A 17,285-nucleotide genomic window follows, 5' to 3' on the forward strand; every position below is an offset into this window, starting at 1 on the left:
GATTCTTGTGGTGAGTCCACTGTCTCTGTGGTGTTTGGTAGACAGGGGGAAGTAAGAAATGACACTCAGAAACTGTGGGCTACAGATTCCTTACCGTATGAGCTACCACTGTGTGGGTTGAAGACAGTACCGAGTCTAAGACAGCTCCCTGAACATGAAAAAGCAGCACTTTGGTCCAGGAACAGCTCTCCCTGAATGTTAGGATAGCACTAAGCCAGTGGACAGCTCTCTAAAACTGTGAAGACAGCACTTAGGTCTACAAACAACTCCCCTAGAGTGTAAGGACATCAACTAGCTTGGGGACAGCTCCACAGAGCCTGGCTTCCTGCCAATCAATAATCAAAGAAACACTAATGAGAGCAGGAACAGATGTAAAAAATAAACATCAAATAAACATTACGACATGCATGCAAAGTGCTGTCCGTCCTCAGCTCTGTGCCGACAACAAAGACAGAAGATGCATCCCCAAACACTGCCTCCCATGAGACACCTCTTCAGACATGGCTGGCTGCAAAGTGTGCCTGTGGTAGACATGCATGTTATTTCTGGCTAGGTAACATCTGTGAATCTGTCATGAGGCACCAGTCTTTTCTTACACATACATGTATACACACAGAGAGACAGACACATACACATGCATACACACACACACACACAGAGATACATACACACAGAGGCAGACATACATGCACATATATATGTAGACACACATATACACAAGACAGACACATACACATGCATACACACACACACACACACACACAGAGATACATACACACATATACACACAGAGGCAGACATACATGCACATATATATGTAGACACACATATACACAGACAGACACATACACACAGAGAGAACAGAGAGAGAGGTGGGGAGGGGCAAAGGGAAGGGAAGAAAAAGAGGAGGGAGAGGGAGAGGGAGGGGGAGGGGGAGGGGGAGGGGGAGGGGGAGGGGGAGGGGGAGGGGGAGGGGGAGGGGGAGGGGGAGGGGGAGGGGGAGGGGGAGAGGGAGAGGGAGAGGGAGAGGGAGAGGGAGAGGGAGAGGGAGAGGGAGAGGGAGAGGGAGAGGGAGAGGGAGAGGGAGAGGGAGAGGGAGAGGGAGAGGGAGAGGGAGAGGGGCAGGACACAAGGTCTTGATCCTCAGCTGGCTTGCTATGTAGCTGAGGACATTCTTAAACTTCTGATTCTCCTGTCTCAAATTCCCAAGATCTGGGATCATAGGAAAATGCCGCTATGCCCATCTTTGAATATGAGTCTTGCTTTTGGGGACATACAGAGTAGAGCTGTTGGTTTTAAAATGAACAATCCTACCCAGAAGAAACAACCAAGTTATGGTGGGAACAGTTGTTACTCTCATGAACATGAGTGTATCTTACTGCACATCCCCAGCAGAGTTGACACTATAGTTTTAACATGTATAATTTTAATGAATATATTTTAGTTATCCTTTATATTTTTTACATATTTATACAATATATTTTGATCATACCCACGCATCATCACCACCCAATAAGTGCTCAGAATGTGACACTTTGTCTCTGTCTTAGCCAGGCTAGTGCATCTGAAGTGGTGGCTCTTCAGCCTCACTTCATTTCCTCAGTGAGGGACACTGAACAGTCACTCATTAAAGATTTATTTATTTTTATTTTGCACACACAAGTGCATGCATGCATGTATGTGCGTATGTGTTTCTGGTACCCTTAGAGGCCAAAAGACAGTATTGTACCCCTTGCAACGGAATTGATGGATAGTTGTGAGCTACCATGAGGGTACTGGGAGCTGAACCTGGCTCCTCTGCAAGAGCAACAAGAACTCTTCACCATGAAGCCATCTCTCCGACCCCGACACTGAACACTCTTGATGCCTTTTGTACATTGAATGCATTGACCCTTTGTATATTTTTTCCTAAATAAAGTATCTGTTCAAAATGTTTACACATTTTGCCCTGGGTTCCTTTTTTCATCTTTACCAATGAACTACCAGTATACAATGCATGAATACATTTGCTTGCACACAGGCATTGTCCCATAAAACCATCCACAGGACAAGGACTCTGAAGCATGTGGTCACAAGGAGTTCTCTGCCTATGCAGAAATGCCCTCCCCTTCCCCCTGCACATCACCGTGCAGTCATGATCTGCTTCTGTTACCCATTGCCTTGCATCATCTGTCCATCATTTCAAGACTTATCCATACTGCTTGCTGCTGCATGCCTTAATGCTTCATTCACTGTTAATGGTCTGTCCCAGTTACCGCTCACATGTCGGCAGGCATTTCAGCTAGCTCTAGCTCTGCTCTCCACTACTAAGATTACCACAGAACTTCCCTGTGCAAATTTTGAATGGACATACGCTTTCGCTTATCAAAAGAAGAGATGGAGTGGTTGGAACCTCCGGAGATGCTCAACTTTTTAAGACATTTTGTAGTTCCAAGCCCTCCACAACCACTGAAACACATGGCTGGCCAGACTTAGAAATTTCATTCAGTCTCCAATATGTAGGATGTCAATCAGCTTCACATTGCCAGTCTAAGTTGCTCAGACTTCCCATCCCATCCACCCTTCTCTTTCTCACATCTTCTCCAAGCTGCCCTGGTCTGAGTGCCTGCATTGTGCTCACAAAGGTTGTGGTTCTGGTTAGGTTTCTCTGATCCTCTGAAGAGGTTCTTGTTCATCGTGGGCACCTAGCTCTTGACCAACTTCTACATATAACAGATGCTCTCAGAAGTTCCCATGGAGCTTCTCTCCCTACTCTGGAAGTTTACCTGTTACTTCAATTTGTAGAGCCCCAAATTCTTAGGACTCCGCATCTTTAGCTAGCTGAGGGTTTCTTGGAAACAACGGAGCAGCTGCTCATCTGATTATCCATACTATGGGTGTGTAGTGGAGGTTGCTAAACCATAAACAGGTTCAACAGTCGACCTCTAGCTCTCCTGTCACTCAGGATACCCCTGGTCTACCTTCCAACCCTGCTGCATGTCCTTCACGTTGAAAATTTATCTCCATTACTGTACTTATTCCATTTCAACTACATTTTTTGTTTGTTTGTTGTTTCTTTTATCAAATATGACTGAAGATTCTGAAGAGCAGGCTCAGTCTCTTACCTTTCTAATCTCAGAGCCCAATCATATTGCTTTATATTAAATATGTTCTCAAAATGTTTCCAAAAGTAAATTAATTAATGGTATCAGTCAGCAATGGATTTCAGCTTGGCCCTCTTCAGCGACATGTGGAATGGGGGTGCAATGGTTCTCTATGGGTAAAACCGGGGCACGCTAATGCTATGCGAAGCACCTGAAAGGACTCTGAGCCAGTGCTACTCTGGCCAATAAAGCAAGAAGGTCGGCTCCCCGCTAACAACGCAGGAACAGTGGTGGTGTGGATTTAGTTATACTTGTGTGCTCAACACATGTGTCGGAGTGGCTCCTGGCCATGCCCGTTTAAGAGAAGTACAGAAGTCCTATTCCCTATGGCTTCTGTTATGAGGTAATCAGTCCAACAGTCTCAAAGAGAATAAATTCAAAAGTCTGTCTATGCTGGAGTCAAATTCTCCAGAATAGATATACAGGAAAAAAAAACATGATTTGTAAACAATTCACTAGAAATTGGATGCATGTTGGAACACCACCAGTGGCTACAGTTTAAATTGCTACTGAGATAGCCTGTCACCCGATGGGAGGGGTGGGAGAAGCCCCTAGTTCCCGACTGGCTGCGGAGCCCCGCGGCAGCTTGGATTGCTGCTGCACTTCTGTGCTTTGTGCAGACACTGCTCATTAGAAATGTGACTCAGCTCTCTCCTCATTTAAGCACTCAACAGAAAATAATGAGTTCTGGGCTTCCACACAATTTTTTATTTAAAAAAAAAATATGAAGAAACATCTATTTGAATACAGAAGGAAAAATGTGTAAACCAGAAGTGCCCCCCAGTGCTCGGCTTCTGAATAACTTGCAGCCACTGCTCTGAAATGGCCACCCAGTTGGATGATTATAATGTCCATTAGTTCACACTGGGTTGCTTTTGAAGGGAACTAACAGCTGTGGGTAAAAAGACTGGGTTAAAGGAATCTTCTGGCACTGTTTTGGCTACCTGTGGTGTGAGGTCATCCTGCTGAGTGGTGGTTTCAAGGAACCCAGGAGCCAACAGCGTGAGTGGTACTGGTGTCATGGTATTCTGGGCACATTCAATGCCAGTCCCCCTTGCCAACTGCTCTTTCTGGGCTGTGGGGGATGTGAGCACTTGTCATTGCTTCTCCTCTCTATGAGTCCAGCGCCCATAGAAGCATCTAGAAAAATCTGGCAGCCTCTCGTGGACACCAATCAAGAGGAGTCCTTGTTCTAGCAGAGCAAATGGTGTTGTTGTCCCACATGGGGAAGGCTTCAAGAACCTTCAGGGACTCAATTGCTAGTGCTGGGCTCACAGCACACCTATCAGGACTGAGGAGGTTCAGGACTGAGGAAGCTTTGGTGTGAGTTAGGGGAAAACCTCCAGATGAACCTCGGTGCTTTACAACACACTACAATCTTAGAAAACACAGCTCAATGAGGTAGAAAGGTGGACATTTATTAGAAAGAGCTGTTGAGCCTGTAAAAGGCTTAGCCACTCACCAGGGGGGCTGGCTTGCCCACCCCCACTCCACCCTTAATGTCCAGCTGGTTCTCAGGCTCCACACTGACTTCTGGAATCCAGAGCCCTTTGGCATTTTTTTTTTTTTTTGAAGGCAATTAAAAGTCTGGCAAGTCTGCTTACAAGCAGCTATGAAAACATCTTGGTGGCCATACTTTGACACCTTAAAAGCCCACAGAAGTTCTAATGATTCCTTTAAAATGTGATTCATCTCCTACTCAAGCTAGCTCTAACATCCTGGCTGAATGAGCCAGGATCATTCATTTCACTAACAGCTGTATTCGTTATAACCTTCATAATCTGAGAAGCTTTTGCCTCCAAACGAGAAGTCTTATCAGTTTCTTACTTTGTACCTTGGACCTAGCTGGCAAGTCTGGCCCTGAATAGCATGGCGATTGCCCTGTGCCTTATCCTGTCTTCAACAGACGGGTTAGTTGTCTAGAGCCCAAGCCCGAAAGCCTTACTGTTTTGAGTACCATGTAATCTTGATACTCTGTCCTAGATAGGCAATCATTCTGTTGTCCTGAGATATTCCCACCAGTGACTTTACCAGAAATTAGAAATCTCTAGGGGTATAGGAACTGCTGATTTAAAAACAGGACAGCCAGGTACCAGACCTTACTCCAGCCATGTTCAGATGCTCTTGCCATCAGGGCTATGTCTCAACTCCTATCCTAAACACTTTTCCTTCAGATAGGGAATAGAGCTCTTCCTTGACTTCTTAACTGCAGATTATCCTGCAGTGGTAACTGGTGTTAGTGCAGTGTCAAGGAGATCCAGAATCTCCTTGCATGCAGCCTCACCGTTCCAACACTATCCAGAGCCTATGGTTAGGAGGACAGCTGCTGGGAGCCTCCTCTGAGACTGCTCACTCTGCTAAGTCTGATGTCTGCACAAATAACATACAAACAGGTAAGAGACAACTCCGGCCACAAGGAGTAAGCTGAAGCATCACCTTGGCTGGATGAGTCTCATGATCTATCCTGGGGTGTGCATTTGCCGTTGGAGCCTGGGACAGAAGCTCCAGGTAGGGCAGATAGCGCCGAAGGGTCTTGGCCAGGGCTACCTTGTTCTCCAGACTGAACCGTTTTTCATTATCAGCGTTCTGTTGTAAGGACCTGAAAAGTAAAGAGAACAATGATTCAACCCACAGTTGTTCCATGCTGAGACTGAGATGGGGACAGGTGCGAGCATGGTATATGCACAGCCTCAGCAACCTGCAAGGGTGCAGCTGTACAGTGAGCTGGTGGTCAACACCGCTGCATTTCCTTGACCGGTGTTGTTTCTTGAGGAGCCTGGACTCGCCGTTCCCACAGTGTGTGGAATGCAGTGGAACTGTTAGGAGAGGTTGAACAGAACTCCACAGTGTCCTGTGACATTGTTGACATGAGATGGATGGACATGGAACACAAAACAAAAACAACAACAACAACAAAAAAAAAACACCCACTACTGGCACCTGCAGCATGAACTCTATGACTGAGCTGTGTGGCTCAGATTGGTCACCAAACATGCATGTGTATTTTTAATCAAATCCACACCTAATTCTGTACCCTTTATCCCCCAGTACTTTCCCTTCCCAACTTCATTCGATTTTATTTCTTCCTTCTTTCTTCTTTTTTTTTTTTTTTTTTTTTTTGACTTTTTAAAAAAGGGTTTCTCTCTGTAGCCCTGGCTGTCCTAGAACTCAGTCTGTAAACCAGGCTGACCTCAAACTCACAGAGATCCATCTGCCTATGTCTTCCGAGAGCTGGGATTAAAGACATCACTGCCCAGCTTGCTTTTCTTTAAAAGTCATTCACTGTATGGGCTAATTTTATGTTAACTTGACACAGGCTAGAGTCATCTGAGAGGAGGGAAGCCCCTTGAGAAAATGCCTCCACATGATAAGGTTGTAGACAAGCCTGTAGGGCATTTTCTTAGTTAATGATTGGTATGGAAGTAGTGTGAAGGAGTCAGGTGTGACCCCTCCTCCCAACAGGGTCCAGGCTCACTCCATCTTTGTTTTAGCACAGGGGTGCTATGAATGAGCTCTGACCAATGGAATGGTTGTTTTTACACTTAATACTAACTTTGTGACACGCTGTTGCAGTGCCCAGGCTCTGCATAGCAGCCAACTCTGCTGTCAGATGGTCTGTGTTAACATCTGTGCCATAGATGTTCAGGAAGAACATCTAAGTCTGAAGTTTTAAACACCTTGGGTGTGGGGCTAACGATGTACATAGATTATCAAGTAGGGTAGCACGGTCAAGGCCAAAGACTCTCAGGCTTGAGTGACCTATGGACCTGCTACTTGCAGAGAACAGAGCAAAGCTACAGATAGCTTGTAGGAACAGTTGGATGTGACTGCCTCAGAAGTCAGCAAGAGCCGTGGCAGCTATAAGAGAGGTGTCAGAGGAGAGGCCAGGCATTGCAGATCCTGAACAGGGTCTGGACAAGCCAGGACAACTGGACAAAGATTCTAGAACTTGAAGACCCACGTGGAATGCCATGTTGGAGGTGGGAGGAGAAAGATGCCAAGACATTGCGCAATTAACCAGTAGCTGACTCCATGTTCCTCCCAAGTCTCTCCCAGAAAGAATCCCACCTGCCTTGCAGTCTGTGTGAGCAGCAGGCCAGCTGCATTGAACATTCTGTCTTCCACACAATGAGGCTGCCTTCTGATGGAGGAATGAGATGCAGGCAGGCTCACCGATGAGCCAGGACTAAAACCATATAGATAAACCACACTGCTAATAAGAGTCAAAGACTTCTCTAGCAGAGTGAGTCTAATGGCTGGGAATGCTGACAGAATGCTTTGAATTCTGATTACTTTCGGGCTTTCAATTCATTAAGCCCCTTGTTTATGTCTAGGAAAGAGATGGGAATTAGTCAAATAGGTCAGATCCTCTGAGCTACTGTGGGCCCTGGCTGCCCACACCATATTGCCTCCAGAAACCTTTTCAAATCCCCAGTGTCGGCCACCATTAGCTCACCTTCCCTCAGACCTCTAGTAGGGCTGCCTCCATATCTTCCAACCCCTAGCAGGCTCCTGGCTCTGCTGGACAGCATGATCCCAGCAGAGAGAACCGTCTCCTGTCCATTCCCACTGCCCCTGGGGAGACTTCCCAGCTGGAAGCTTCGACTTCTCTGAAGCAGAAGCAGAGTGTACCCCCAACCCCACCTCAGTTCTGGCCCCTCCTGCCTCACTCAGATCTTTGCTGGGTAAGGATGTGACATCACCAGGGTGGTAGCACAAAGCAGTTAAACTCAAATGTGCAGTTGCAAGACTCGACTGTTCTACTTGTGCTCTCTCTTCACTTGGTTCCCTCATGCCAGTGTTCAGTGGATATTTCTCTATTATAAATGTTTCTTTCCTTGGTTCATTAGCCATAATTCTAAGTGGCTGCTTCACAGTGCATAGTATTCACCCATAACTGAGTCTGTTACAGGTGCCTGTGAGTGACAGTCACAGCTCAGGTGACCTATAAGAAACAAGTACAGTGAGCCTGTGAGCTTTCTCCCTGCTGCCCTGTGTGGGACTATCTTTGTTGCCACAAATTACATTTACAGTTGCAGACGAACCCCACAATGCATCATATGTTGTTTAATTGATCGACTCTGCATGAGATCGAAACGGTAAGTTGCAACCCGCAGGTCTCTGGTGCAACCGCAGGTGCTCAGTGGCTTTTGGTGTGTACATCCCAGTACATTATTAGCCTGGCTTCTTTTTCTTCTCTCACAGCTATGGCAGAAGAGCTGCTTCAGCTCCTAGATCACTGAGAAAATATTAAGTTTATCATTGCATTTGAAAGGTGTTTTGAGGCATGTGGAATTCTGGGGTGATCTCCCCCCCCCTTTTTTTTCCTCAGTGTGTTCTTGCCTTTGACTAAGATCAACCAGCAACCACACAACCTTACTCTCTCTTCTTTCCTGCTCTCTTGCTGGGGTTTGGAGCAATTTGATCACAGCATATCTTGGTTTTTCATATTTGTTTTTCATGGGGGAGTCATAGAGCTTCCTAGGTGTGGTTGTTTAAGTGAGAAATGCTTCTCACGGGCTCAGGTATTTGAACTCTTGTTCTGCACATATTGTTTAACAGTTTCCTCGAGAAATTGAAACATTCCATTCTGCTGGCAAGCTCCTTAAGACAGAAGTTAACCAACTCAAAATACTTGAAGGAAGTCCCTGAAACTGACCAGATCCACTAGGCTTCTCCCACCCAAGAGTATTCAAGAAAGGCTGCTGAGAATTCCTCTCAGAGGAGCCAAGCTGCCAAGAAAACTCTTGAGACCAAACCCGACCAGCTACCTGGAAGAAAACCATCAGCCATGCTACCTGGAAAATGTTGAGACAACTGAGCCACCTAGAAAGAACACTCTCCAACCTGTTGAACTGCCTGCAGGCTACACAATGTGCTCCAGGCTACCAGCTTTGTGAATTGTCACCCATGCTTGATGATGCAGCTGTCTGGTGAGTCATTCCTACTTTGCTAAGAAACCTTTTGCTTATATTCCTCTAAGTAACTCAAAGGTTCACTAAGTTGAACTTTGGTGATCACTATCTGGAATGAGTAGGTGTGTGTGTGTATGTGTGTGTGTGTGTGTGTGTGTGTGTGTACACACATGTCTATAAATGGATGACGGATGGATGGATGGTGGTGATCTGTATGTGTTGCATCTCCCCAAGAAAAGTGTTGTTGCACATCACCAATTAGTGGCACTTTGGGGGGAGGTTATGCTTCTTTAGCTGGTACAACCTTGCTGGAGGCAGCACCTCACTGGGGACAGGTTTGAGAGTTTATAACATTGTCCTACTTGGGGTTCATGCTCTGGTTTGTCTGTGGACAGTCCCTCTGGAACAATAAGCCATAGTAAACTCTCACTTCCTTACAGATGCCTTTGGTCATAGTGTTTTATTACAACAATGAAGCAGTAACTAATACAGTACATCTCTGGGTTTATCATTTTCACTATGTGGAAACAATTTTGGTCTTCTGCAAATGGCTTTGTCATTTTGCCAATACTTTTATCTTTCCCTGGGGTTCTGCCTTCATGCATATTTGGTCTCTGAATGTCTCTAGACTCGCTGGTGATGTTTACTTTGCTCTACCATCTCTCTGTTTTCTTATTGCTGTATCTCTGGATTTGCTAGAATTTTCTATATGCATCTTTCTTGCTATTAGCCTAGCATGCCCTCTTCATGTCTCCCACCTCTTGTATCTTTATCATTCCATCTGAACTCATGGGTCTCACTTTTCTGCCTCTTCTTCTGTTTAGTAATCCTTGATTATTCTACACTCTGTATTTTTTCTCTTTGGGTGATACACACTCATGTACTCCCATAATGTTTTTCTTTCCGTTGCTGCTTTTGTTGTTGCTGTGGTTGTGAAGAGTCAGTCTAGCTATGTAGTTTAATTTGGGGGCTTGAACTCATGATCTTCCTGCCTTGGTCTTTCCAGTGCTGGTATTAATATGCCTTGCTGACATTAGCCTCTTGTTCCTCTATTCTGACATCTCACTGAATTCTTGAGAACAGTTCTACCTTTCAAATAGTACCTGTAAGATGAGTGTAGTGGCAGTTATCTACACGTGATACCTCTAGAAACCTGAAATCTCTGCTGCTTGATCTCAAATGAAGGTCCTTTTTTGAAGATAACAGTAACACCTTGCACACTGTGGAAAGGTTGGTGTGTCACATGGCAGGATGTCCCCAAGCTCCCAAGATACAGCGGGCACTTTCAGTACTCATGGAGACTACACATACCTCCAAGGTCTTCCCTGCACAGCTCTTGCTGTCTTGCCAACATGTAACATTGAGTGCCTCACTGTGGTCAATGCTGACAGGTACCCAGCCCCCACTGTATTCAGTCAACTTACTCCCATGTGTGATGACTTGGGGAAATCAGAAAGTTACTGCTTGTCCTCTGGCTTTATAAAGAATGAATGTACCTTTGACATCCTACGTAGTCTAGTAAGGGCAAGTATCTCAGAACCCACTGCAATGTTCATGGTTATAGGAAACGCATCTATAAACAAATCCAGTACAGTCACTGGAGAGAGGGCTGTGTACACAAGGCACAAATAGAATTCTGGATGGCTGAAATGTTCTGTTTATTGACCTGTGTTCCTGGCAACTCACATGCTAATGTCAAAAGTTGTCAGATTATGTTTGAGCACTCCTACTTCACAGAATGTAAAATGAATGAAACAACACAAGTCTCCCAAAGAGTGTTGTCACCCAGCTGTGTCCCCTACAAAGTGGCCTTCTCAGAGGATCTGGCTACCTAATCTTTCATCCTAATCTAGCCATGAGCATCTCCCTCTCTCAAGTCAGCCATCTCTGAAGACTCAGCAAGCCCTGTCTGGAGTGTGATTGGGCTCCTGAGACCACTGTTATAGTGCCTGTGAGATCATGGCCTACCTCAGTCAAGCCACCATATTCACTCTCTAGACTGCAAGATAGATGCTGCTACAGATGTTATGGGTCTTCCTAACTGCTCAGAGTCTTCCTGGGCTTGGGTACAGAGCTCTTGCTGACTTGGGTATCATTGATATAGTATTTCAAGCAAGGCATCATCCATCCCTGTAGAATCCATGAGGCCTGAGGCCTGGCACCACATCATTCAATTTATATGGACCAGGCCTCAAACAAATGAAACTGTTTTCCTCACAAGAGATCAGTCCGTGGATCTTAACAACCTATCCACACATGGGATGGTGTGGATGGTGTGGATGGTGATCAAGATGGTGACCCAGGGCCAGGTCCACAGAAGTTTTCAATCACTTTTGCTTGCTGTGTGCTGTCATTGGGCTTTCTTAGAACTAGGAGAAATGTCTTTTTCACCACAGGCTAGCCTGTACCACCTTCTATCCTAACAACAAGAACTGTACTACATAGGACAAAAAGCTACTCTCAAGAGATTTAGCTGTGGTAACATGCTGATCCTACCATACTCTGCGTGTGAGAGGAACATACATGTACAAACAGGAGGCACAACAGACTGATTCCTGTGCAAGTGAGGCCCAGAACATTGTTCTGGGTACTAGGTTCTAGGTTTTAATGTCAGGTTTCGTAAAATACATTCTCTTCCTTCCAGGTGCTCTCTTGTCTGGTGTTTTATGTTAGACACCTAAAGCATCTAACCAGGATGCCTACCCCTTGTCTGAAATACTTTGAGGTTTGGAAACTTCTGGATTTGAGTAATATTTGCATAGGCAGAGTGAGATATTTGAGGATGAAGCACAAGTTTAAACATGAAATTCAGTTGAATTTTACATAAGACACAGAGGCTAACATTCACTTTATAGAGTCTATTTAGTGGGCTCTCTCTCCTCCAGGCGATAGGCTTGTAAGGTCACTTAATGAATCCTTTATCCTGGATGGTCTCTTAAGATCATTTAGTGATTCCTATGGCTAGTATAATTTCTTGTTTACATTATTTCAATGCTAAAAACAGTTTCAGATATTGGATTTCTGGGTTAAAGGTACCTCAGTGTGTGTGTGTGTGTGTGTGTGTGTGTGTGTGTGTGAGAGAGAGAGAGAGAGAGAGAGAGAGAGAGAGAAGAGAGATTGTGTCCATGCATGTTCTTCCAAAGATTTCAACACTATATTTTGAACAAAATCAGATGGAGAAAATTATTTGTTCCATCCTCTAGAGAGGCATTTCTGGGAAGATGCAATGAGCCAGAGAAAGATGTAGCACTACCTGGAACATTGCCAATGTCACACCTGCAGTGGACCAGGAAAGCAGCTCTTCATCCCAACGTGACCATTCCAAGTCACGCTTGGGTTTCTACTGTGACCTAGATATACATTAGAAAATGGTGCTTTAAGTGGATATTACTCATTATAGATTCCTCACATAAAGCTTTACTGGGAGTCAAGTACAAGTGATTGTTTCATGTGACAGGTCAGATTTTCAAGGATGTGTTATAGGGGTATCTAAAGAAGGAGGACTGGAAGTTTAAGGCCAGTCTAGGCTGCAAAGCAAGAAAGGTAGAAAGAAGAGAAGGAGGAAGATGGACAGAAATAAAAGGAGCAAGGAGAAGGAAGGCATTATAAAAAGAAGGAAGGAAAAAAGGAAAACATTCAGGCAGGCAAGCTGCTACTATTATGGGTGGTGGCAGCATATATTTAAAATTCTAGCAAGAAAATGCAAGTCAAAACTACAGTGAACTATCATCTCACCCGTTAGAATGGCTATCCTCAAAATTCAGAAAGAGACACTGGTGCGGATGTGGCAAAGGCACTCTCACATTGCACAGAGCTGTTGAGGATGTAAATGCCTACAATTGTTATGGGGAACAATACAGAAGGTCCCAGAAAGTCTGTCAGGGAATCTGGTCATCGGCTTCAAAGGATTCATCCAAAGGAAATGGAATCATGTGTCAAGGAAATGCTGGGGCTGATGTTGATTGCAGCACTATTCGCAAGTGCCACAGTAGGAGATGAATCTAGGCAGCTATTGTGGACAAATAAACATACACCATGATCAGTCATGAAGCCATGAATAATGAAATCCTATCCTTTGCAGCAAAGTAGATGGAACCAACCAGGGAACATGCTAAATGAAACAAGCTGGACATTTTTTAAAAAGCCAAATAAAAGAAATGTTGTCTCTCACATGGCCAACCTGAATGGAGGATAGTGGACACTTGTGTAGGAGGGGAGGACACAGGAAGGCTGGATCCTAAGCACCAGAGCACAGAAAGGAATAGATCCTGGTGAACACAGCGCAGGGATGGCCACAGCTCACAGTGGCACACCCTGTTCTTTGAGAGGCCTGGGGCAAGACACTTGAACTCTATACATAAGAAAAGACTGAAGGGAGGAAAGGCTATTGGTCCTGATCTGATCCATGAATGCCCTGGGTGCACAAGTGGCAGCCAGACTCAATTCATGCATGTATGCCCAAGAAAAGGTCTTCTAAAGCTGAAATTCATCAGAAAATTTCCCATCTCTGTTTCTCTCATGTGAAAAACCCATCCCATCACCAGCTAATGTCTGTAATTCTAACACTTAGCAATGAAGGCAGGAGGAAATACCATGGGCTCCAGGCCAGCTTGGACTACAATGTTAGACCCATCTAAAAACAAAAATAAAACTAGCCCTTGGTGCAGGGTATTTCATCACACTATGAATGAACCCCAAGATTCTGTTGTTTACTGGAAAACCTGTTTCTAGTTGTAGTGTGGCTCGGCCTTAGCACACACCTTTAACCCCTCTACCTAGAATACAGACACACCCTTAGTACACACCTTTAGTCCCAAACAATGAAAAGTTTGTAGAAGGAAGGGCACATATTTGAAAGTGAGTAGAGGACAAAGTGATGAATCAGAGAAAGATTTGACAAAGTAGGCTATGCCTAGCTCTCACAGGAAGACAGAGGAAAGTTACTTGAGGAAACAATGTAGAGAGAAAAAAAAGGAGGGGAGGCAGTTTCACTGGGAGAGTCTTATAGAGACAGGTTAGAGAGAAAAGTTAGATACAGGTGAAGACAGAATGAGCCTGAGAATGAGAAGAATCCAGAAGATCAAAAAAGATTGCTAGAGTTAGTTTGAGGCCAAGCAGAGCAATCCAGGAGAAACTGAGAGAAGCTTAAATCAGTCAGCTTGAAAAGGAGTTTGAGCTAGAACAGCTAAGTTGAACCAACCAGAGAGAGCTCAGAAAGAACAAGAAAAGGTGACCTTATTCAGCAGCAAGTCTCAGAGCAAAACATTCTAGGCCTAGATTAGATTTCATAGAGGCTAGAAATGTCCAGAACTAGGTCTAGGTGAGCAGACTGAGGCAGAGCCATCTCCCACGCTAGCGTCACATGGGTGGCAAGGCTGGTGTTTCTGGCTGCCCGTTTCTAGCTGCGGCGCACACGTGACCTCTGGCCACAGAACATGGCGGCTGAGCTGGGCAGAGCCACTGCAGCTTAGAAAGTGGGTTTAACCGGCAGCCGTTTTAAAAAATTACTTTAACAAGGGGCCACAAATGACCAGCTATGACTGCTGCTTTCTCAGCTTATGGATCAAGTATGGATTCTCAAAGAAAGACCAAGTTCTCTCCTGTCTCCCCACTCTCTCCATCTCCTCTGAAAATGGAGCCCAGAGTTTACAAGTATTAGTAAGCATTTTATCACTGAGCTACCCTGTAACTCTCCTCCTCCCATTTCTTAAAAACTTGGGACAGGGTCTCATTGTATAGTTCAGGCTGGCCTTGAGCTTTTCATTTTCCTGCCTCAGCCTCCAAGAACCAGGACAAAAGGCACATGGTGCAGCCCAAAATGTTCAGCCTTATCTTCACTGTGAATGAATCATCAATTTGAGGCAAGCTATTCTGTCTCTCTGGAGATGGATGCCATGTATGAGAGCGGCCCAAACTCTATTTCATGGCCAGTTGTGAATCTGCTGAGGAAAGCCTGAAGGACTCTTGATTAACATTGTCACCAGTCCTGTTATTCAGACACACTGTGGGGGTCCCTTGCCCTGTACTTCTTTCAAACATTCAGTGACTTTTGTGACTTATGCTGGTGGGGTGGGCTCTGGTAGAACAAGAAGGACGTGTCTGTGGTAGGAAGGGAAGAAGCTAAAGCAAAACTGGCCCCTACTCTCTAGGGAATGGGGACACATGGGCTCCTTTAATTAATAATTGAATAAGTCTGTTGCTTGGAAACCTGGGGTGATGGCTATCTGTGAATTTACAATTAGACACAGTTATTTAAAATGCCGAAGAAGACACATGCAAGCAAATCACAGTGCACAGAGAAAAAAAAAAGGTCCAAGCACTGCTAATGTGGATGCCCCACTGGGCTCCCACAAATTTCTCAGAAGCTGTTTGGTGTTGGTTATGAAGCCTGTACTTCAAACAAAAGTGTCCATGGGTCAAATTTTAAAGGAGGCCACAGATCAACCAGGAAGGAAAAGCAAAGTGAGGCATGAGGGAGGGATACAGCAGGAGCTTCCAGGCTCCAGATGATCACAGCTGCAGGAATCTGGACAGGCTGGTAGCATCACAGTCCAGGGCCAGAGTGCAGTGCTCACAAAGCAGAATGCTGGTGAAGTAGGAGGTACCATGACAAAGGAGATTTCACCTGAGACATATTATTAAGCCAAAATATGAACAAAGCCATCTTAAGCTCATGTAAGGCCACTGGCATTTATATTTGTAATTTAAAAGCACAGCATATTATATGTAAAGTTATAAAGTAAATAAGTGTGCAAGCTGAAAACAGTGGGTAAAATATACTTTTGAGTCATCCATTGGAAACAGAAAAGTCATTGCACAAATAGGGCCCCCAAATAACCTCAGATTTTCTAAAAATTTCAAAAAACCAGCAAAATGTCAAAAAGTTCAAATCTACCAGCAGACTAAAAAGCAATGACATTTGACTCTCAAATTTACAGGCACAGAAATGTGAGAAAAGGGAAAAAGTTATATGCCTTAGTTGTCCAGAAAGATGTTGAACAACAGTCACAGGTATATAGAGAAAAGCTCAGGAGGAGGTGGCACGAAGGCCATAGCCAGAAGCAACGTAAACAAGGTCTTCAACTTAACTCAAGAAGTTCCATTAAAAACAGTAAGTCTGAAGATAGCAGAAAGAAGAAAGCCCAAGAAATAGTTTTTTTTTAATTATTTTAAGTAGATGAAAAGAAAACTTAAGTTTAAACTGTCACGGGGATTATAGACACACAGGGCTGAGCCCTTTCTTCATGCTGACAGGGCAGCACGTGGGCACTAGGCTACCATCCTGGAAGTCTCTATGGAGACAGCTTTCTTTGACGATACTAACAATGAGAGACTGTGAGACTTATGTACAAAGAAAGATGATGTTTAAATATATCAGGGAACAGATCGTTTCAATGATAAAGAAAAGTTTCCTGATGACTTTGGGGGTAAAATGGGGAACTGTGTAATTGATGGGTGGCAATGATGTGGTGGAGAAGCAGGGGATGGGAAGCAGGAGGCAGGGGGCTGGGAACAGGAAGAAAGAGGTGAAGCAGGATGCAGGGAGCTGAGAGCTAGGGAACAAGAAACACAGAGCATGGAGCAAGGTGGCCAGGAACTCGGAGCCAAAAGCAGGGAGCTGGGCTTGGGGAGCAAGATACAGGGGGGCAAAATACAGAGAACTGGGGTCATGCTGTGTTATGGCTCCTGACTTGACTGTAAGGTTTTCATGGAGTCCAAAGACCTGCAGTATCTAATGGGAATCTCCTAGACTGATAAAGACAAAGGTGAGAGGTCAGAGGGTCAAAATGAGGAGAATTCATGAGATCTAGGGGGAATAGAGAAAGGGTTATGGCATAGTGGAGTCTAGGCCTTGGATAAGGAGCCAGGAAAGAGAGTCTGGCCTCCCTCCACTATGTGTACAATGGACAATATCCCAGGGTCAGATCAGAGAAAAGACAAGGACAAGAGACTAGGAGGACACAGGAGCCATGAAGCCAACTCTCCTTGACAGGACAGAGCTCAGAGGGTGGGCATGTAGAATACCTAGCTAGTTCCTCCCAGAAGCTCTGGATGGTCCATGGAGATGGACGGCAGTCTCATTCCCTTCCACTCACGAGGAAGGAAGAAATTCAGGAGAGCAGAAAGTTCTTGTTTTGATTTAAAACCCTGCCTCAGGCCTTCTCTGATTCAGAGACAGTAACACTCCTCAAGACACAGAAAGAAAGACAGTGAAAGACAGACAATG

General features: G+C 44.9%; 1 protein-coding gene across 1 annotated transcript in view; it reads right to left on the minus strand.

The window, feature by feature from the left end:
• Ptprn2 (protein tyrosine phosphatase receptor type N2) overlaps positions 1 to 17,285 on the minus strand; it is a 747,342-nt gene that overhangs the window by 436,185 nt on the left and 293,872 nt on the right. The window contains exon 5 of the mRNA XM_076920936.1: positions 5,580 to 5,742. Within this exon, the coding sequence (XP_076777051.1) occupies positions 5,580 to 5,742 (163 nt within the window). The remainder of the gene's footprint in view (positions 1 to 5,579; positions 5,743 to 17,285) is intronic.

The sequence above is a fragment of the Arvicanthis niloticus genome, chromosome 23 (assembly GCF_011762505.2).
Source record: "Arvicanthis niloticus isolate mArvNil1 chromosome 23, mArvNil1.pat.X, whole genome shotgun sequence".
NCBI lineage: Eukaryota > Metazoa > Chordata > Mammalia > Rodentia > Muridae > Arvicanthis > Arvicanthis niloticus.